The 22,971-nt window shown below is 38.9% G+C and overlaps 5 protein-coding genes across 6 annotated transcripts; all 5 read right to left on the bottom strand.

The window, feature by feature from the left end:
* Nucleotides 1-9,709: 9,709 nt before the first annotated feature.
* LOC118242683 (histone H3) lies at nucleotides 9,710-10,992 on the bottom strand. 2 transcript variants are annotated; one of them, XM_035534794.1, is made up of 2 exons: nucleotides 10,729-10,992; nucleotides 9,710-10,638 (listed from the first exon to the last, which is right to left on the bottom strand). In XM_035534794.1, the coding sequence occupies exons 1-2, from the start codon at nucleotides 10,939-10,941 to the stop codon at nucleotides 10,531-10,533; spliced, it is 321 nt and encodes a 106-aa protein (XP_035390687.1). In that variant the 5' UTR covers nucleotides 10,942-10,992; the 3' UTR covers nucleotides 9,710-10,530. The 2 variants fall into 2 exon arrangements, with proteins under 2 accessions (XP_035390687.1, XP_035390686.1); XM_035534793.1 differs by having other exon boundaries at nucleotides 9,710-10,992.
* Nucleotides 10,993-11,541: 549 nt separating this feature from the next.
* Nucleotides 11,542-11,945, bottom strand: LOC118242688 (histone H2A). The gene has a single exon (XM_035534799.1). The coding sequence runs from the start codon at nucleotides 11,943-11,945 to the stop codon at nucleotides 11,559-11,561; it is 387 nt and encodes a 128-aa protein (XP_035390692.1). The 3' UTR covers nucleotides 11,542-11,558.
* Nucleotides 11,946-13,175: 1,230 nt separating this feature from the next.
* Nucleotides 13,176-13,867, bottom strand: LOC118242675 (histone H1-like). The gene has a single exon (XM_035534783.1). It carries the CDS (start codon nucleotides 13,865-13,867, stop codon nucleotides 13,244-13,246), a length of 624 nt encoding a protein of 207 aa, XP_035390676.1. The 3' UTR covers nucleotides 13,176-13,243.
* Nucleotides 13,868-20,260: 6,393 nt separating this feature from the next.
* Nucleotides 20,261-21,442, bottom strand: LOC118242691 (histone H2B 1/2-like). Its single transcript, XM_035534806.1, has 2 exons — nucleotides 21,121-21,442; nucleotides 20,261-20,515 (listed from the first exon to the last, which is right to left on the bottom strand). Exons 1-2 carry the CDS (start codon nucleotides 21,425-21,427, stop codon nucleotides 20,502-20,504), a joined length of 321 nt encoding a protein of 106 aa, XP_035390699.1. The 5' UTR covers nucleotides 21,428-21,442; the 3' UTR covers nucleotides 20,261-20,501.
* A 462-nt stretch (nucleotides 21,443-21,904) lies between these two features.
* Nucleotides 21,905-22,256, bottom strand: LOC113588367 (histone H4). Its single transcript, XM_035534812.1, has one exon. The coding sequence runs from the start codon at nucleotides 22,251-22,253 to the stop codon at nucleotides 21,942-21,944; it is 312 nt and encodes a 103-aa protein (XP_035390705.1). The 5' UTR covers nucleotides 22,254-22,256; the 3' UTR covers nucleotides 21,905-21,941.
* Between the last annotated feature and the right edge of the window lie 715 nt (nucleotides 22,257-22,971).

Below are 22,971 nucleotides of genomic sequence, written 5' to 3'. Positions count from 1 at the left end.
CAAGAATCAGAAGACTCTTGGCTGGCTAGAAAAAGTGTTTACAAAATGTGATGCTTGCCAAAGCGGGTGCTACTAGGTACTAAGCATGTAGTGTGCCCGAAGTTTTGCTTTAGGCCCTTTTCCTTTTTTGTTATTTTGAAAATGTAAAAGATGTTAAAAAAAAAAAAAAAAAAAAAAAGTTTCAGTTTAAAATACAAAAGGAATGCGTCATCTTAAACTTTATGCCTTTTGGAGAGCATTTCATCTTCAACTTGCTTAACAGTTGACAGTAACATGCATTTTGACCAGATGTGCCCAAACCTTTGCATGCCACTGTAGATACTGTTATATGATATGATATCTGTTAAAAGGGCCTGGTGTATGGTACAGCAAACAAATGAACTATGGGGTTCCAGATGGGTAACTTCAGGAGTTCAGGAAAAAAAAAAGACCATAATGAGATTATGGAAATAAATGCATGAAAAGCATGCTTTGATCTCACATATTAAGTGCTTGTTGAACATGAATAAAATAAATACATACAGAAATAAATGCAAGTCTCCTATAACTAACCACGAGTAGGCTTACAATAAGAAGAAGAAGAAAAAGAAGAATCATCATGAAAGGCAAGTCAATTTCTATAAATATTTTTATTTGTCTTCAGAGCATTTTTTAGTTATTGTTTTAGGGCTTTTCTTTTTATGATGAAAGACAATTATTGTGTTTATTTCAACAGCAGATACAAAAGCAAACAAACCTTTATGAGAGTGGCTGTCAGCTAAGCCTAGAAATTATTTCTGAGAAGGACATACCCATTCCATAGGTTTATTATTATTGTTGGTGTTGTTTTTTTGTTGTTGTTGTTTCTCCCAAGAGAAACTGGCTAATTGTTCTGCATTATACATTTATATTCTGACAGCATTCTGATTAAAACTAGGTGCCCTTAATGATTGAATATTATGGAATGTTTCCATTTTGGCCACGAGATGGAAGCAGAGGATCATCTATTTTATCACCTCCCATGGCGACTGGTCTACTAGACGGTTTTACTTGTATTTTTAGTCACGTTTTAGGTTTAGAAATACATCAATTTAAATGGAAAATGTGGAGCTCCATCAGAAACATGGCACTTGTAGAATAATAATAATAATAATAATAAGTTTCATTTATATAGAAACTGTCACAGAGTCAAGGTCGCTTTACTATGACAAAGATGCAGAAAAAATACATTAAAACAATCAACACATTAATTAACAAATAAGAACAAGAAGAGAAGTTATGAGAAATGTTGAGGTGAGAGGTATGTTTTAAGTAGTCTAAAGCATAGCCTAAAAAAGTTGTAGAAATGTACAGAAAGAAGTTTAAATGCATTATATTGAAAGGAAACAGTAGTCATGAATTTTTTGGCCAAAACAGTTATATATTTTTATATGTTTTACTATTAAGAATTCAACGACAAAATACTAGTCCTCTCACATTTTTGAACCATTACCGCTATCCATAAGGCATGTAAACAACAACAATAAAGAGAAGTAAAATAATAAATAAAACATGAACATGAAATAATAGATAAAACAAAAGCATGAAAAAATTAATTTAACAATAATACATTCTAAAATTAACAATGAATATCAGTTTACATTACATATATGGAATTAAAAATGTACCTTTGAATGGAATCAGTCTGTATCCACTGTTACTTCAGGTCCAGTGTTGTAGAGGTATGAAAGACATTTCATTCACTTCTCCTAGACCTTTCTTATGGTCACAGTTTGGACAAAAATGTTTGTTTCACCTTGAGGGATTTTCTCTTCACCTGACGATGATGCACCATGCTCTGGGTTGAATTCTTCCTCATCTCCTTCAGACACCTCCTCCTCTTCTAAATCATTGTTCTCGTGTTCACTTCTGAGCATCTGGAAAAATGCACATCTACAAGCTGTTTGGCATTGAGATGTGTACCCATGGATTCTGCAAAAAAAGAGAACTGGGGGTATTGTCATATGCAGCACCTTTAAAGTTTCTGGCTGCATTCACCATTAGCAAACAATGCTTGCAGAAAATGTTGCTTTTGTGTGAAATTGTTCTTCTATTGTTTGTAAACTTTGATAATGTGTGAGGTCATAAAGGGAAGATACTGCATATTCAAAAGAGCATTTTAATTTTGTTTGAGTTCAATCAGTAGCATACACTCACCATTATTATGTGTGTATGTTTGCGTGCACGCACATCTTGTTTAAATGTCAGGTCAAAAATGATGAAACACACTTTTCAACATTTTCAGCAATGTCAGTGTATTAGTTTGTTTTATACAATTGTGGAAAAAAAAAAAGAGTACCTAGGAGATTTGAACACTCAAATAACTTTGACGACAGTCTCAGACCTTCATTAGCCTGTTAGGCTTATGGCTTGTTTACAAACATTGTTAGGAAAGGCCACATGATGCAAATTTCAAAGCTTTATAAATACCCAGACTCCTCTAACCTTGTCCCAGAAACCAGCAGCCATGGGTTCTTCTAAGCCGCTGCCTAGCAAAATGAAAATGAAAATACTTCAGGCCTATAAAACAGGAGAAAGCTATAGGAAGACAACAATGTGTTTTCAGTTTGCCATTTCATGAGTTTGAAATGTAATTATAAAATGGTGCTTAACAGGAATAGTGGCAGTCAAGATAAGGGGTCTGGAAGGCCATAAAACATTTCAGAATCATTTCATGGGTAGAGGGAACAATGGATTCAATGAATTTCCAGCAAAATCTGGAAGCAAACATAACACTATTCTGTAAAAATGCTGAGGTTGAAAAGAGGACGGCTTCTACAAATGGATAATGATCCTAAACACACCTCAAAATCCACAATAAACTACCTCAAAAGGTGCAAGTTGAAGGTTTTACCATGGTCCTCAGAGTGCCCTGATCCAAACAGCATTGAAAATCTGTGGATAGACATCAAAAGAACAGTGCATGCAAGACAGCCCAGGAATCTCACAAAACTAGAAGACTGTTGCAATGAAGAATGGATGAAAATCCCTTAAACAAGAATCAGAAGACTCTTGGCTGGCTAGAAAAAGTGTTTACAAAATGTGATGCTTGCCAAAGCGGGTGCTACTAGGTACTAAGCATGTAGTGTGCCCGAAGTTTTGCTTTAGGCCCTTTTCCTTTTTTGTTATTTTGAAAATGTAAAAGATGTAAAAAAAAAAAAAAAAAAAAAAAAAGTTTCAGTTTAAAATACAAAAGGAATGCGTCATCTTAAACTTTATGCCTTTTGGAGAGCATTTCATCTTCAACTTGCTTAACAGTTGACAGTAACATGCATTTTGACCAGATGTGCCCAAACCTTTGCATGCCACTGTAGATACTGTTATATGATATGATATCTGTTAAAAGGGCCTGGTGTATGGTACAGCAAACAAATGAACTATGGGGTTCCAGATGGGTAACTTCAGGAGTTCAGGAAAAAAAAAAGACCATAATGAGATTATGGAAATAAATGCATGAAAAGCATGCTTTGATCTCACATATTAAGTGCTTGTTGAACATGAATAAAATAAATACATACAGAAATAAATGCAAGTCTCCTATAACTAACCACGAGTAGGCTTACAATAAGAAGAAGAAGAAAAAGAAGAATCATCATGAAAGGCAAGTCAATTTCTATAAATATTTTTATTTGTCTTCAGAGCATTTTTTAGTTATTGTTTTAGGGCTTTTCTTTTTATGATGAAAGACAATTATTGTGTTTATTTCAACAGCAGATACAAAAGCAAACAAACCTTTATGAGAGTGGCTGTCAGCTAAGCCTAGAAATTATTTCTGAGAAGGACATACCCATTCCATAGGTTTATTATTATTGTTGGTGTTGTTTTTTTGTTGTTGTTGTTTCTCCCAAGAGAAACTGGCTAATTGTTCTGCATTATACATTTATATTCTGACAGCATTCTGATTAAAACTAGGTGCCCTTAATGATTGAATATTATGGAATGTTTCCATTTTGGCCACAAGATGGAAGCAGAGGATCATCTATTTTATTACCTCCCATGGCGATTGGTCTACTAGACGGTTTTACTTGTATTTTTAGTCACGTTTTAGGTTTAGAAATACATCAATTTAAATGGAAAATGTGGAGCTCCATCAGAAACATGGCACTTGTAGAATAATAATAATAATAATAATAAGTTTCATTTATATAGAAACTGTCACAGACTCAAGGTCGCTTTACTATGACAAAGATGCAGAAAAAATACATTAAAACAATCAACACATTAATTAACAAATAAGAACAAGAAGAGAAGTTATGAGAAATGTTGAGGTGAGAGGTATGTTTTAAGTAGTCTAAAGCATAGCCTAAAAAAGTTGTAGAAATGTACAGAAAGAAGTTTAAATGCATTATATTGAAAGGAAACAGTAGTCATGAATTTTTTTGGCCAAAACAGTTATATATTTTTATATGTTTTACTATTAAGAATTCAACGACAAAATACTAGTCCTCTCACATTTTTGAACCATTACCGCTATCCATAAGGCATGTAAACAACAACAATAAAGAGAAGTAAAATAATAAATAAAACATGAACATGAAATAATAGATAAAACAAAAGCATGAAAAAATTAATTTAACAATAATACATTCTAAAATTAACAATGAATATCAGTTTACATTACATATATGGAATTAAAAATGTACCTTTGAATGGAATCAGTCTGTATCCACTGTTACTTCAGGTCCAGTGTTGTAGAGGTATGAAAGACATTTCATTCACTTCTCCTAGACCTTTCTTATGGCCACAGTTTGGACAAAAATGTTTGTTTCACCTTGAGGGATTTTCTCTTCACCTGACGATGATGCACCATGCTCTGGGTTGAATTCTTCCTCATCTCCTTCAGACACCTCCTCCTCTTCTAAATCATTGTTCTCGTGTTCACTTCTGAGCATCTGGAAAAATGCACATCTACAAGCTGTTTGGCATTGAGATGTGTACCCATGGATTCTGCAAAAAAAGAGAACTGGGGATATTGTCATATGCAGCACCTTTAAAGTTTCTGGCTGCATTCACCATTAGCAAACAATGCTTGCAGAAAATGTTGCTTTTGTGTGAAATTGTTCTTCTATTGTTTGTAAACTTTGATAATGTGTGAGGTCATAAAGGGAAGATACTGCATATTCAAAAGAGCATTTTAATTTTGTTTGAGTTCAATCAGTAGCATACACTCACCATTATTATGTGTGTATGTTTGCGTGCACGCACATCTTGTTTAAATGTCAGGTCAAAAATGATGAAACACACTTTTCAACATTTTCAGCAATGTCAGTGTATTAGTTTGTTTTATACAATTGTGAAAAAAAAAAAAGAGTACCTAGGAGATTTGAACACTCAAATAACTTTGACGACAGTCTCAGACCTTCATTAGCCTGTTAGGCTTATGGCTTGTTTACAAACATTGTTAGGAAAGGCCACATGATGCAAATTTCAAAGCTTTATAAATACCCAGACTCCTCTAACCTTGTCCCAGAAACCAGCAGCCATGGGTTCTTCTAAGCCGCTGCCTAGCAAAATGAAAATGAAAATACTTCAGGCCTATAAAACAGGAGAAAGCTATAGGAAGACAACAATGTGTTTTCAGTTTGCCATTTCATGAGTTTGAAATGTAATTATAAAATGGTGCTTAACAGGAATAGTGGCAGTCAAGATAAGGGGTCTGGAAGGCCATAAAACATTTCAGAATCATTTCATGGGTAGAGGGAACAATGGATTCAATGAATTTCCAGCAAAATCTGGAAGCAAACATAACACTATTCTGTAAAAATGCTGAGGTTGAAAAGAGGACGGCTTCTACAAATGGATAATGATCCTAAACACACCTCAAAATCCACAATAAACTACCTCAAAAGGTGCAAGTTGAAGGTTTTACCATGGTCCTCAGAGTGCCCTGATCCAAACAGCATTGAAAATCTGTGGATAGACATCAAAAGAACAGTGCATGCAAGACAGCCCAGGAATCTCACAAAACTAGAAGACTGTTGCAATGAAGAATGGATGAAAATCCCTTAAACAAGAATCAGAAGACTCTTGGCTGGCTAGAAAAAGTGTTTACAAAATGTGATGCTTGCCAAAGCGGGTGCTACTAGGTACTAAGCATGTAGTGTGCCCGAAGTTTTGCTTTAGGCCCTTTTCCTTTTTTGTTATTTTGAAAATGTAAAAGATGTTAAAAAAAAAAAAAAAAAAAAGTTTCAGTTTAAAATACAAAAGGAATGCGTCATCTTAAACTTTATGCCTTTTGGAGAGCATTTCATCTTCAACTTGCTTAACAGTTGACAGTAACATGCATTTTGACCAGATGTGCCCAAACCTTTGCATGCCACTGTAGATACTGTTATATGATATGATATCTGTTAAAAGGGCCTGGTGTATGGTACAGCAAACAAATGAACTATGGGGTTCCAGATGGGTAACTTCAGGAGTTCAGGAAAAAAAAAGACCATAATGAGATTATGGAAATAAATGCATGAAAAGCATGCTTTGATCTCACATATTAAGTGCTTGTTGAACATGAATAAAATAAATACATACAGAAATAAATGCAAGTCTCCTATAACTAACCACGAGTAGGCTTACAATAAGAAGAAGAAGAAAAAGAAGAATCATCATGAAAGGCAAGTCAATTTCTATAAATATTTTTATTTGTCTTCAGAGCATTTTTTAGTTATTGTTTTAGGGCTTTTCTTTTTATGATGAAAGACAATTATTGTGTTTATTTCAACAGCAGATACAAAAGCAAACAAACCTTTATGAGAGTGGCTGTCAGCTAAGCCTAGAAATTATTTCTGAGAAGGACATACCCATTCCATAGGTTTATTATTATTGTTGGTGTTGTTTTTTTGTTGTTGTTGTTTCTCCCAAGAGAAACTGGCTAATTGTTCTGCATTATACATTTATATTCTGACAGCATTCTGATTAAAACTAGGTGCCCTTAATGATTGAATATTATGGAATGTTTCCATTTTGGCCACGAGATGGAAGCAGAGGATCATCTATTTTATCACCTCCCATGGCGACTGGTCTACTAGACGGTTTTACTTGTATTTTTAGTCACGTTTTAGGTTTAGAAATACATCAATTTAAATGGAAAATGTGGAGCTCCATCAGAAACATGGCACTTGTAGAATAATAATAATAATAATAATAAGTTTCATTTATATAGAAACTGTCACAGACTCAAGGTCGCTTTACTATGACAAAGATGCAGAAAAAATACATTAAAACAATCAACACATTAATTAACAAATAAGAATAAGAAGAGAAGTTATGAGAAATGTTGAGGTGAGAGGTATGTTTTAAGTAGTCTAAAGCATAGCCTAAAAAAGTTGTAGAAATGTACAGAAAGAAGTTTAAATGCATTATATTGAAAGGAAACAGTAGTCATGAATATTTTGGCCAAAACAGTTATATATTTTTATATGTTTTACTATTAAGAATTCAACGACAAAATACTAGTCCTCTCACATTTTTGAACCATTACCGCTATCCATAAGGCATGTAAACAACAACAATAAAGAGAAGTAAAATAATAAATAAAACATGAACATGAAATAATAGATAAAACAAAAGCATGAAAAAATTAATTTAACAATAATACATTCTAAAATTAACAATGAATATCAGTTTACATTACATATATGGAATTAAAAATGTACCTTTGAATGGAATCAGTCTGTATCCACTGTTACTTCAGGTCCAGTGTTGTAGAGGTATGAAAGACATTTCATTCACTTCTCCTAGACCTTTCTTATGGTCCACAGTTTGGACAAAAATGTTTGTTTCACCTTGAGGGATTTTCTCTTCACCTGACGATGATGCACCATGCTCTGGGTTGAATTCTTCCTCATCTCCTTCAGACACCTCCTCCTCTTCTAAATCATTGTTCTCGTGTTCACTTCTGAGCATCTGGAAAAATGCACATCTACAAGCTGTTTGGCATTGAGATGTGTACCCATGGATTCTGCAAAAAAAGAGAACTGGGGATATTGTCATATGCAGCACCTTTAAAGTTTCTGGCTGCATTCACCATTAGCAAACAATGCTTGCAGAAAATGTTGCTTTTGTGTGAAATTGTTCTTCTATTGTTTGTAAACTTTGATAATGTGTGAGGTCATAAAGGGAAGATACTGCATATTCAAAAGAGCATTTTAATTTTGTTTGAGTTCAATCAGTAGCATACACTCACCATTATTATGTGTGTATGTTTGCGTGCACGCACATCTTGTTTAAATGTCAGGTCAAAAATGATGAAACACACTTTTCAACATTTTCAGCAATGTCAGTGTATTAGTTTGTTTTATACAATTGTGGAAAAAAAAAAAAGAGTACCTAGGAGATTTGAACACTCAAATAACTTTGACGACAGTCTCAGACCTTCATTAGCCTGTTAGGCTTATGGCTTGTTTACAAACATTGTTAGGAAAGGCCACATGATGCAAATTTCAAAGCTTTATAAATACCCAGACTCCTCTAACCTTGTCCCAGAAACCAGCAGCCATGGGTTCTTCTAAGCCGCTGCCTAGCAAAATGAAAATGAAAATACTTCAGGCCTATAAAACAGGAGAAAGCTATAGGAAGACAACAATGTGTTTTCAGTTTGCCATTTCATGAGTTTGAAATGTAATTATAAAATGGTGCTTAACAGGAATAGTGGCAGTCAAGATAAGGGGTCTGGAAGGCCATAAAACATTTCAGAATCATTTCATGGGTAGAGGGAACAATGGATTCAATGAATTTCCAGCAAAATCTGGAAGCAAACATAACACTATTCTGTAAAAATGCTGAGGTTGAAAAGAGGACGGCTTCTACAAATGGATAATGATCCTAAACACACCTCAAAATCCACAATAAACTACCTCAAAAGGTGCAAGTTGAAGGTTTTACCATGGTCCTCAGAGTGCCCTGATCCAAACAGCATTGAAAATCTGTGGATAGACATCAAAAGAACAGTGCATGCAAGACAGCCCAGGAATCTCACAAAACTAGAAGACTGTTGCAATGAAGAATGGATGAAAATCCCTTAAACAAGAATCAGAAGACTCTTGGCTGGCTAGAAAAAGTGTTTACAAAATGTGATGCTTGCCAAAGCGGGTGCTACTAGGTACTAAGCATGTAGTGTGCCCGAAGTTTTGCTTTAGGCCCTTTTCCTTTTTTGTTATTTTGAAAATGTAAAAGATGTTAAAAAAAAAAAAAAAAAAAAAAGTTTCAGTTTAAAATACAAAAGGAATGCGTCATCTTAAACTTTATGCCTTTTGGAGAGCATTTCATCTTCAACTTGCTTAACAGTTGACAGTAACATGCATTTTGACCAGATGTGCCCAAACCTTTGCATGCCACTGTAGATACTGTTATATGATATGATATCTGTTAAAAGGGCCTGGTGTATGGTACAGCAAACAAATGAACTATGGGGTTCCAGATGGGTAACTTCAGGAGTTCAGGAAAAAAAAAAGACCATAATGAGATTATGGAAATAAATGCATGAAAAGCATGCTTTGATCTCACATATTAAGTGCTTGATGAACATGAATAAAATAAATACATACAGAAATAAATGCAAGTCTCCTATAACTAACCACGAGTAGGCTTACAATAAGAAGAAGAAGAAAAAGAAGAATCATCATGAAAGGCAAGTCAATTTCTATAAATATTTTTATTTGTCTTCAGAGCATTTTTTAGTTATTGTTTTAGGGCTTTTCTTTTTATGATGAAAGACAATTATTGTGTTTATTTCAACAGCAGATACAAAAGCAAACAAACCTTTATGAGAGTGGCTGTCAGCTAAGCCTAGAAATTATTTCTGAGAAGGACATACCCATTCCATAGGTTTATTATTATTGTTGGTGTTGTTTTTTTGTTGTTGTTGTTTCTCCCAAGAGAAACTGGCTAATTGTTCTGCATTATACATTTATATTCTGACAGCATTCTGATCAAAAATGAGCCACCACTAAATAGTTCTCCGCAACTTGAAAGCTAACGACTTTCACAGAAAACAAAACAAATCATTTAAAAAATGAAACATTGTTTTTGTTCATTTTTTCCATGAAAGTTGTGTTACCACCAAGACACAAAGGTTAATAGAGAACAGGTCTGAAAACCACGTCCGTGTCTAGAATTTAGTTAATAGCACCAGTACATATTTATTTCAGTCGAAGAAAAGACACTGACATCTCTGAAAGACTTGTATCAGTTTCGTTTCTCAGTGATACATTTTGATGACGTGAACGTCATACTCCCGCTAGAGCACCGCTAACCCAGACGACCTTACTACAAAGTTTCTTGTCGACTCACAATACAACGCTCCTTACCGTTGCCATAGTTTCTCAGCTATGGAATTAACCCTCATAGCAAACTAGGTTGCCCGTAATCTAGAAGCACATGTCAGATGCACGTTATAATAACGACGTATCGGTGAGAAGCGTTGCCAAGGCGACTTGCTCATTTTGCAGCGAAACAATTTAGGTGGCTCTTAAAAGAGCCTTTGGGTATTTTGGGATATTACGCCGAGCGAGCAGTTTAAGCACGCTCTCCGCGAATGCGGCGGGCCAACTGGATGTCCTTGGGCATGATGGTGACTCTCTTGGCGTGGATAGCGCACAAGTTAGTATCCTCGAACAGGCCGACCAGGTATGCCTCGCTAGCCTCCTGCAAGGCCATGACGGCAGAGCTCTGGAAACGGAGATCGGTCTTGAAATCCTGAGCAATTTCTCTCACCAGGCGCTGGAAGGGCAGCTTGCGGATCAGCAACTCGGTCGACTTCTGATAACGACGAATCTCCCTCAGAGCTACGGTACCAGGCCTGTAACGATGAGGCTTCTTCACGCCGCCGGTGGCTGGGGCGCTCTTACGAGCGGCCTTGGTGGCAAGCTGCTTCCTCGGGGCTTTACCACCGGTGGACTTACGGGCGGTCTGCTTTGTTCTTGCCATAGCGACGCAATTCTACTCTTAACTGACGAAGAAAGAGAATAAGACACAACCACGACGACATCCTTTTTAAGCCATAACGCCGACCTGCGCTCATTGGGCGTCTTCAGTAAGCATGCCGTCCATTGGACAAATAAAGATACGTCACATCAAGTCAATTGGCCCGTGTTCCACTACGCGCACATTTCAAAAAAGCAAGCCAGTAAGCCTACTTTTGAGCCGTGCTCTTTATGTGCCTGCAGTGTACATTGTTGAACGTACTCCCGGTTACTTTTTTTTTTTTACATGTTTGTAGCACCAACAGCATCTTATTTATATATATATATATATATAAATAAAATATATACACACACACACAGCACTTCTACAAGTACGTATATAAATGTACGAGTACTAGCTTGCTTTCATCAGATGCTATTGGGCGCGTAAAAACGGGGAAGGTGTACGTGTGCTCAGACGTGGCGTGGTAATGGACAGCGGTGCCCGTTAGTCATTTAGTGCCCTCGAGAAAAATGCAAGGTAGAACAGACAGTAACATTAAAAAGTTGCACTTCCTCAGTCAGTGTGGGTGGCTCTTAAAAGAGCCTTTGGGATCTGCAGACAACGGAGCAGAGGTGAATTTACTTGGTCTTGACCGCCTTCTCGGTTTTCTTGGGCAGCAGAACAGCCTGAATGTTGGGCAGCACGCCACCTTGAGCAATAGTCACCCCTCCTAACAGCTTGTTCAACTCCTCGTCGTTACGCACGGCGAGCTGCAGATGACGAGGAATGATACGGGTCTTCTTGTTGTCACGGGCGGCGTTGCCTGCCAACTCGAGAATTTCAGCAGTCAGATACTCCAGCACAGCAGCCAAATAGACCGGAGCACCGGCACCAACGCGCTCGGCATAATTACCTTTGCGCAAAAGCCTGTGCACACGGCCCACAGGAAACTGCAGACCAGCGCGAGAGGAGCGAGTCTTGGCCTTAGCCCTAGCCTTACCGCCGGTCTTCCCTCTTCCACTCATTATGGGTACAACAGCGTCTTGAGAGCAAAGCTGAAATAATCGCCTATCACCTACGAGCGCTTCAGATATAGCAAAATCAACAGCTCTCCTATTGGCTAAGGAGGACAGGACGAATAACCAATCGCGAAGCACTCGTCCACTTCCAAAGCCGGCCTCCCTTTCCTTAGCCTGCAACTCTCCCTCCCACACGGAATCACTTCCAGTTTTTGTCATTCTTCTTCATATGGATTTCAGTTTGGAGCAAATAGTCTAAATACTTCCAAGTTATTTGTATTTTTATTATTATTATTATTATTATTATTATTATTATTATTAAGTCTTTTCATGATACGTACATGTATGATAAAGACAGGAGAGAATGTTCGAGGTACGGCATGGCTTATATCTTTTGGAAGATTGCCTGTACGATGTATTGTCAAATAGAGTTGTTTTGTTACAACTAAGGAATGTCCGATGTATAATTGCATGGCCGATGAAACGATAGAACATTTATTACTGCCGTGCACAAGGACTATTGAAATTTGGGAGAAAATGGAAGGTATTGGGTTTAAATGCGGTCGTAACAGCAAAAGTATTATGTATGGAGTGTTTAATGAGAATTTGACTGAGAATGTAAAGGACTTTTGTTGGATGATTGTTTGTGTGATAAATTCGAAGATTTGGAAAACACGACGTAAGATGATTATTGAACAATGTATAATACCTGCAGAAATAGTGTTTAAACAGATTGTGTGTGAGTTACAAAGGTTGAAGACGATTGATATGAGAGGAAAAAAGAAATTTCCCTGGACTCTTTTGGATATATAAATGGATAATGTATACCTAATTTACAGATATAAATTGTATTGTTAATTAGTAATCTATAGCGTGAAGGTAGTCTGGGTCCTCCGGTGGATATTGTTTGTGAGGTTTCTGTGGTGGAGTGTTTGCGTTGAATTGAATTTTCTTAATAATGGAAAGGGAGAAATAAACGGCACAGAAATCTGCTTAGGCTGTACAATATTTCTATGCAAAATGGAATTGGTCCTCGTTTTCCTTTCCATTTTTAAATTGACCGTATTAAAAAAAAATTCCATTCAATACAAACACCATCTAATGCTTCACTTTTCTTTTCCGTGTCCACTCAGTACGTCTATGGAAGAAATCGCACGTTAAAATAAACTCCGATTACACACTTGGCCGTATTAATTCGCTCGTAACCATTTCGAGAGTGTAAGGAAAACCGCTCTTTGGAAGAGAAAAGTGGGTGGCTCTTAAAAGAGCCTTTTGGGGATACCAAGACATGAAAACATGCACGTTTACTTCTTCTTGGGGGCAGCTTTTTTCGCCTTTGCAGCCTTTGGTTTGGCAGTCTTGGGCTTGGCGGTCTTTGCCTTCTTGGGGCTCTTGGCTGCCTTCTTCGGGGTGGCCGGCTTCTTTGCTTTCTTGGGGCTCTTGGTGGCTTTCGCGGCGGCAGCAGGCTTCTTCGCCTTCTTGGGCGACTTCTTTGCAGCGGCGGAGGCGGGCTTCTTTGCCGCTACCTTCTTGGGCTTTTTAGCCGCGGCAGGTTTCTTGGCGGGCGCTTTTTTCGCCTTAGGCGCGGCTTTCTTAGCGGGCTTTTTCTTGGCTTCGTCTTGCTTCTTGTTGAGCTTAAAAGAGCCAGAGGCACCGGTTCCTTTGGTCTGCACCAGAGTTTCCTTTGTCACCAAGCTTTTGATAGCAAGCTTGACGCGAGAGTTGTTCTTTTCCACGTCGTAACCACCCGCAGCCAAAGCTTTCTTCAGAGCGGCGAGAGAGACCCCGTTCCGTTCTTTGGAAGCAGAAACAGCTTTGACGATAAGCTCACCGACGCTGGGTCCCGCTTTCTTGGGTCTAGCGGCAGCTTTCTTCTTAGGCGCCTTGGCCGGCGCAGCGGCGGCTGGGGCTGGAGCTACTTCTGCCATCGTCGTGTTAACTACGAGAAATAGACGCGCGCAAACAGTACTCTACGTCGCACACACTGCTCTGTTGAGTTGAACCTCCCTCCTAGCGAGGGGCCGGCCTTAAAAGCCGCATGAGGACGGTGTAGACTCAACCCGCCCAGCACTCAGCGTCTGTGCTTCCGTGAGCTGCTCGCACTTGTGTTTTCTCATGACAAATCCGGGCCTAAATATACATGCTAAAACAATTTGTAAGTCGTCAAACAACGCGTTTCGCAAGAATGGGCTCTGTGGTTCACTTGCGTGCCAGAAAAGCCCGTGCAGCCCGATCTTGTTTTGCACAGCTGCCACAAAACGGTACTGCGCGACTGCCGCTCCAAATAAGACATGGTGTATTTCTAGGCATGTGGGGCGTGAAAATGTGAGAAATGAAGGCATACATCTAGCAAGTCCCAATATGCGCGTTGAAGGAGAGCCTGAGCAAAAGCATGGAGGTGCTAAGAGTGCGGCAGTGGTGTGTGTACTAGTTGAAAAAGGCCTTATGTACGTGCGAGTAAAACACAGGTGCAGGAGAGAGTGGCTGAGAGTGTACTTCCCGCAGCCAAGTGTCTTAGTCAAAGTAAAGCCACCAAAACCTGGCGCTCCTTGTCAGGTAGCTGGCCTCTAATTGGGCTGGAATCACGTGCTCCCCATTAGGGGAGGCAACCACGTGAGAACTCACGTCATTGCTGGGAGCCCAAGTTCTAACACTAAAGTAAATTACCCTGACCTCATCAGAACCCTCAATTTGAATAACCCCAAGTTCCATCTAATCCAAAAGTGAATTAACCTTCCTCATCAGAACCCTCATTTGAATAACCACAAATTCACTCTAACCCTAAAGTGAATTACCCTGACCTCATCAGAACCCTCATTTGAATAACCCCAAACTCACCTTAAGAGATGTTTAGCATTTGCCCACTCTTTGTACTGCATACAGATCACAGCTATTCTTTACAGGCAATTCCTACAAGTTTCATAGCAGTTGATTCATTCCATTCTGAATGGTCTAGGGCTACGTGACCCCTTTGCCCCACATTGCATTCGCAAGATGCATCTATAATGTCCCATGCAAGAGACGGAGAAGTCTTGGAAAACCTAGCATGTGAATGCGCACATATATATGCATGTGTGAGACAGATAGAGAGAGAGAAGTTGGAGTTGTGCAAGATATGTGTATTCTGGGAGTGCGATTACTGAGCCACAGGACTGTGACTCATAGAATCACATCATATTTAAAAAAATAAATAAATAAACTAATTACAATAATTTTGTAGATCTGACCCACTAAACAAACCTTATGCATGTTCTTTTGAACATTTTCTGGATCATGTCATCAATAAGGTGTTGACCTAAAATGAAAAATCACAAGGCAAGTTTATCTATTGGCATTCAAAGTGCACAAAGCAATACAGAAGGTATTGACAGGGCATCACAAAAACTAACTTTGTCTCTTCTTGTCATTAGGGTTCTGAAGAAGTTAAGGATTGCATCCCATCATATATTGCACTAAAGAAGTAAGTTATTCCTTCTCAGCAGATGACTAGGCTTCTTCTACTACAAACAAGGCAAAATAAGTGAAAATAATATTAAAAGCTACTAATGAAATGTAACAACAAGAAATAATGCCATAATGTGAGCAATGAAGATTACAACAATAGTTGCCAAGGTGACTTGACATGCTTGTAGGCTACATCAGAACCAAACATACATACATAAATACATACATATATACACACACACACACACACACACACAAATATATATAACACAAGTGTCTTTGTGTAGTCATATAAAGTGATCAAATACATTAAAAAAAAAAAATGCAACTAAATGATGCCCAGTAAAACACTCCAATACTGATTGGGATGCTCTGCTAGTTGGAGCTTTGCTCCCATCTTGTGGCCAAACTATAAAACCAGCCACAAAATGAGTTGACTTATTTCTGTGTTCAAGAGACCTGAAGGGACAGTTGCATTTGGAATCAAGAACTGTTAACCATTTATTATTAGATTTGTGGTACAGCTTAAAGCTTGTGCACCGTGTCATAATGATAGTCCTGTTTTCAACAGTGGTTGCCAAAGTGATTTGAAGGCTTGTTCAAAAGTGATAGCTTAGAACCATGTGTCAGTAATATTAGACTATTTATTCAGGGGTTTGAAAAATTGTACATTCTTATTGTACTTGTTCTTCCAGTGCTATTGTTATTCGTCGTATTTATTGTTACGACCCTGTCTAGGCGATGAGGTCGCAACAGCATTTTGAAAAGACTGGTAGCAGGATGGTAGGTGGAATAATTAGTCACAAGACTAAACTGGTAGATGAGGTGAAATGTGTATTTAAATGGTGAACAAAGACACACACATCTACCTACAAACACTGAATTACTTCAGGAGTTGCCAAAATAAACAAAACCCACACTACCAGAAGAAACACCACAACTAAATACACTTTACAGGACAAAAATAAAATACAATCCTACACTAACTCCCTGACAATAAACAGACAATAACCCCAAACCAACAGGCACCACTCCCTACAATCAGTAACTATACATAAACATACACAAAAACCGTTCAACTATCACAGCGATCACAATCATAAACAAAACATAGGGAATACTAACATACAGACAAGGAAAGCACAGCAAAGATTTCAAACTCTCAATTCATATAGCAAAACACTAACACAAAAAGGAGCTTGGGCAAGCCACTGGCTTCTTGCAGCAGGGTCCTTATATAAGCCACAGCAATCCCAGCAATCACTCAATGAGGGGCGGGGCTAGCAACGAGGTGCACAGACAGCCCCAAATGCAGAACTGGATCAGGAGCACACTGTAGCACTCCAGGAGTGTAACACCCAACTTACGTGTGAGAACTGGGGGAAACACGACTCCAGCATACCTTAAATTCTCAACAATGCGTCAGCATCACATTCGCTACACCTTTTTCATGAACCATCTTGAGAGGATTGAGAGGACAATCATTGACCATCGTACGAGTCGCTGGTTACACATCTTGTTCAAAAACACCAAAGGATTATGGTCAGTATAATCAGTGATTAGATCTGAACTACCATCAAGATACACTTCAAAGTGTTGCAGAGCAAAAAGGAGTGCAAGGGCTTCTTTCTCAATGGTACTATAAGCTAACTGATGTTTGGAGTCCATACAAGAGAAGTGTTTTTGCATGAAAGTGAAGTCAAAGGTAAGACAACATCTGAAAAGTTTTTACAAAAGCAACGATAGTAGCCAGCCATCCCCAAAAACCGACGTAGGTCCCGTTTTGTCCGAGGAACTGGAAAAGCTTTGATGGCTTCTACCTTAGCATCCAAGGGACGCACCTGTCCACGTCCCACTGTTTTCCAAGGTAGCGAACCACGCTTGTCCTCAAATTCACACTTTTCCAAATTTAACACTAATGAAGCATCTCGCAACTTAGAGATTACGGTCTCCAGTGTCTTCAAATGCTGTTCCCATGTATCTGAATATACAACAAGGTCATCGAGATAAGCTTCACAATTCAATACACCTTTCATAAACGCAATCCAAAAGGCATAAATGTATTGCAGAAAGGTGTCCAGGGTAGCAAAAGCAGAGATCTCTGATGCATGATCAGTAAGAGGGACCTGCCAATAACCTTTAAGTAAATCTAATTTGCTGACAAACTTTGCAGAACCTACTGCAAAGCACTCCAGGAGTGTAACATTATTTCTCTCATCCCTTTGCAAGCTTTTCTTTCAGGAAATGCAAATGCTGAGCTACATCAAAACACACACACACACACACACACACACACACACACACACACAGTCCATCGCATAATCAAGCAGAAGTCCGATTTGGCTAAGAATATATTGTGAGGGTAGAGAAGGAAATTATTAATAAAAAGATTTGAGCTGTCTTCTGAAAGAACAAAATAGAATTGTAGTTATACAGTGGCATGCAAAAGAAAAGCTTGGGCACCCCTGGTCAAAATATATGTTACTGTGAACAGTTAATGCAGATGATGTAACAACTCAAAAAGAGTTAGATGGGATGTGCGAACATTTTGACTTGTACAAACGTGTATCCGAGGCATCTTTGAATCATTCCAAGACTGAGGCGGTTTGGATTGGGGAACAAGGAGGAAGGAGTGCTCTATGTATCAGTATGCATGAGGAAATTAAAATCATTGGAATTTATATCGGTAACGGAAATTTAGTTGAGAGCAACTGGCAGAGGAAGCTACAGGAAATCACAGAGGAATCAAAGAGAATTATACACTGGGGTGTGAGCTACAAATCGAAGATCAAACTAATTAAGACATTCGTTTTATCAAAACTATTGTTTCTGTCCATCGTTTTTCCTCCAGCGGAACAAAATAGTGACCGAACTGAATAAAATATATATTAGAACAATGTGGGGTAATAACAGAGAAGCTACAAAAAGGGAATGTGTATATAAGAATAAAGAAAATGGAGGCTTTAATTAAAAATAAGTTTTTGTAGACATGTCAATACAAGCACTGGTAGGAAAGCTAAATGAATTGGTGAAATCTCAGACTGGGAAAAGAAGAAAGGAAAGAAAAGGAAGAATGTACCATACTATAAACTTTTGTGCTCAGATTTTGTTGATAAATGTAAAAGTTGGAAGATCGATTGGAGAACGCAATCGAATAAAACTATTTATAAAAGTATAGCAGATCATAAGTACAGAGGGCAGATACAGTCTGGGGATTGCGATGAAAGGGAGAATAAAAATCTGTTGAATTTGCTATCAGGAGAACATGTTTCAGAGAAAATAAAGGCTAGGATGTGGCTTGCTGAAGTGGCTAGGCTACCAACGATGTCTGTGGTTCAACGGAGTTGCTTTGTGAAGACGGCCGAATGTCCAATGCTTAATTGTAAAGAGAAAGAAACAATAGGGAAGAAACAATCTGTTAGTGGACTGCTATAGATCTAAAGAAATATGGGAACAGTTCAGGAGGTTTGATTTAAACATAGAATTTAATCACAAAAACATAATATATCGTGCTTATAATGTGAACATACATTGTAAAAAGATAATTTTGTTTTAGATAGGTATACGCACAATTGTGAAGCAAATTTGGTCTACAAGAGCTAAAATGACTATGGAAAATACTTTTTTTGTCTAGTGAAAAAGTAGTGAAACAATGTATAGTAAATTTTAAAAAAAAGAGACAAAAGGATGACATGGTGAAAAATGTGGGAAATGTAAAAAATGTTTGTACTACAGATTTGTGTGAAGTGTAAAAATTTTGGAGAGTTTCATGTAAGATGTTTATCTGTGACTTAGCCCATATGTAATCTTACTTCACTTTTCATATGAAAATTATGAGAACTGACAGATGAAAAATTATTATAAAGTATAGATTCTCTCTTATGAAATATTGCTTTATAATGCCATTCATATATAGTGTTTTCATTGCTTGTTTTTGTGATATGAAAACGTAATAGAATCATTTAAAAACACAAGTGTCTGTCAAATCAGCCCAGTTTTAGTCAAAGGAAGCCCCCAAACCTGGCACTCTCGCTCGGGCTGGTGCTCCTCGACACGTGGTCGTCCTCTTATTTGTCTGGCATCAGGTGCACCTCATCAGGGGAGGCGACCACGTGAGCACCGTCAGGTGTCCGAGCTCACATCACTGCTGGGGGTAATTATGTTCTAACACTAACGTGAATTGCCCTCATCAGAACCCTCATTTGAATAACCCCAAATTCACTCTAAACCTAATGGGCATTACCCTGATGTCATCAGACCCCTCATTTGAATAACCCCAAATTCACACCAACCCTAATGGGCATTACCCTGATGTCATCAGAACCCTTATTTGAGTAAGCCCAAGTTCACGCCTACCCTAAAGTGAATAACCATATCTTCATCAGAACCCTACATTGGATTACCCCAAGTTGTCTTTAACCATAATGGGAAATAACTTGACCTCTTCATAACCCTAAATTCTGCATTAGCCTAATCTCTTTCCTAGCTTTACCTTCTTGCAAAGCCCAATAACATTTCCAGTGCCACACTTCCATGGTATGGCACATGTGTAACCTACTTCCAAATAGGCCTTGTAGTGATATTCTATTTGGACAGTTTTCTCTTAACTTACTTCTTTAGTGCAATATATGATGGGATGCAATCCTTAACTGCATCAGACCCCTAATGACAAGCAGATACAAACCTTCTGTATTGCTTTGTGCACTTTGAATGGCAATAGATAAACTTGCCTTGTGATTTTTCCATTTTAGGTCAACACCTTATTTATGACATAATGCAGAAAATGTTCTAAAGAACATGCATAAGGTTTGTTTAGTGGGTCAGATCTACACAATTATTGTAATTCATTTTTTTTATTTTTCCATATGATGTGATTCTATAAGTCACAGTCCTGTGGGTCAGTAATCCCACTCCCAGAATACACATACCTTGCACAACTCCAGCTTCTCTCTCTCTCTCTGTGTGTCTCACACATGCACATATATGTGCGCATACACATGCTAGCTCTTCCAAGACTTCTCAGTCTGTTGCATGGGACATTATAGATGCACCTTGCGAATGACCCCTTGGGCAAAGGGGTCACGTAGGCCTAGACCATTAGCCCTTCTCAGCAGATGACTAGGCTTCATCTACTGCAAACAAGGCAAAACATGTGAAAAGAATATTAATAGCTACTAATGAAATGTAACAACAGGAAATGGCAATGTGGGCAATGAAGATTACAACAACAGTTGTCATAGTGACTTGACATACTTGTAGGTTACATCAGACCCAATAATATATATACACAAAGATACTTGTATCCTAAAGTGACAATACATATTAAAAAAAAAAAAAAAAAAAAGTCTCATACAAGACTGCGACCCAGCTCTGGGGGGGGAGAAGCAGGTTTCCAAATCCCAATTTCAAGCACTTCCAAAGTTTCATTTAAATTACAAGATACATGCGGCTGAATAAAGCATACGAAAATAAATTAATAAAACGCGCGGGAAAGGGGAAGAGAAACGACGGCACAGCGAACAAGAACACCACAAGCGCTACTTCAGCTACAACTTATTTCCTTTTCTCGTTTTACGGTACATGCACTCACACGATGGAAAAAGTCTTTGGTGGAAACGTGGGTGGCTCTTAAAAGAGCCTTTGGGTTAGTCAAGTCGCACTATGACGCTTTACTTGGAGCTGGTGTACTTGGTGACGGCCTTTGTACCCTCAGATACGGCGTGTTTGGCCAGCTCACCGGGAAGCAGCAGGCGCACGGCAGTCTGGATCTCTCTGGAGGTGATCGTCGAACGCTTGTTGTAGTGAGCGAGACGAGAAGCCTCACCAGCGATGCGCTCGAAGATATCATTCACAAAGGAATTCATGATCCCCATAGCCTTAGAAGAGATACCGGTGTCGGGGTGGACCTGCTTCAAGACTTTGTACACGTAGATAGCATAACTCTCCTTCCTGGTCTTTCTGCGCTTCTTGCCTCCTTTACCAGTCGTCTTGGTCACGGCTTTCTTAGATCCCTTCTTTGGGGCGGACTTCGCTGGTTCGGGCATGACGTTCGTCGTTGAATAAACCACAACGGAATAAGAAACAGGGCGTGAACACCCAGTTTATTTAGACTCTGGTATTCTAATTAGAACATACCCTCGCCTCCGCGGTCATAACAAGCCATCATTGGCTAGAAAACAACCCCGCCTCTCACAGGAACCTCCTATCGTTGCTCCGCCAGTCCATAGCGTTTACCTCTTAATCCCACCCTGCCATGTCTAGCTTTAACTTTCCCGCCCCTTCTTAGGAAGGTGGCGCAGAAAGCCAAGCCAAATCTCCACAATGCTCATTCTTTGCTTCTTTTCTCTTACTTTGGGAAATGTTTTTAACATTACCGTGACTTATTTTGGGCTGCGATCTGCATGTATACAACATGCAGACGTTTAAAACCGTGTTACAGCCCTTATCAATATAGAACATTTGGGCGCGTTTAGGCGGCCATAGCCGCACGGAACAACTCTTTAACTGAATGTATGGGTGGCTCTTAAAAGAGCCGTTGGTTTCGTTTGAACTCAGTGTTTACCCTCCGAAGCCGTACAGAGTACGTCCCTGGCGTTTCAGAGCATAAACCACATCCATGGCGGTGACAGTCTTTCTCTTGGCATGCTCGGTGTAGGTAACCGCGTCCCTGATGACGTTCTCCAGAAACACTTTCAGCACGCCACGGGTCTCCTCGTAGATCAGACCGGAGATGCGCTTCACACCGCCACGACGAGCCAGACGGCGGATAGCTGGCTTAGTGATACCCTGGATGTTGTCGCGGAGTACCTTACGGTGACGCTTAGCGCCACCTTTTCCCAGGCCCTTACCACCCTTTCCTCTGCCAGACATCCCTTATAGACTTCTTGCACTACTCGAAGAAAAGTGAAATAATGACGCTTCCGCGCCCAGTGCGCCCATATTATTCTCGTCTAAAGGACCTGGTTGAAGACAAGGAGCACTCGAGGAGGCGGAGCTAAAGACCACGCTCCTCCAAACGCCTCCAGCACCACACTTAGCCAGACTGGAATAAAAACTCCATACTATTTCACAAAAAAGACAATTCATATATGTAAAATATAAGATAGCTTAGACAATAATAACGAACAACAACGTAAGGGAAGAAAAAGAACGATAAACAAACAAGCAAAGACAACAAAAGATTCAGTGCAGCATAAGCTGGCCTACTACTGTTACTACTGCTACTAATAAGAAGAAGAGTCAGAATGGAAGTAGGTCCTCAGCACGGGTGCTGAAAACCCCCAAGTTTAAAGACTATTGCTGGAAAATATAGGAATTAGATGCACACTCCTAACGCGTGTGTTCACTAGGCCTCTTAGGGTTCCCACCAATCCAAGAACAGCATGTAGTTCAGGTTAGAGAAACATGATGGGTTTCAAATTGCTAGGTTGGAAGATCTCAATTTCAAATTAATAACAGAAATGGACAGAGCATGACATTTTTAGGAAAACACACAAATAGATTGAGGCAGTGGGGTCAAGGCCCATATTTTAAAGCCACATAGTCCAGTTAAGAGATGTTTAGTGATTTGCCCACTCCTTGTGCTGTT

The sequence above is a fragment of the Electrophorus electricus genome, chromosome 16 (genome assembly GCF_013358815.1).
Source record: "Electrophorus electricus isolate fEleEle1 chromosome 16, fEleEle1.pri, whole genome shotgun sequence".
In the NCBI taxonomy this organism is placed as follows: Eukaryota; Metazoa; Chordata; class Actinopteri; order Gymnotiformes; family Gymnotidae; genus Electrophorus; species Electrophorus electricus.
Note: the sequence above shows the minus strand (reverse complement) of the source record. Positions and strands in the feature narration are given on the sequence as shown.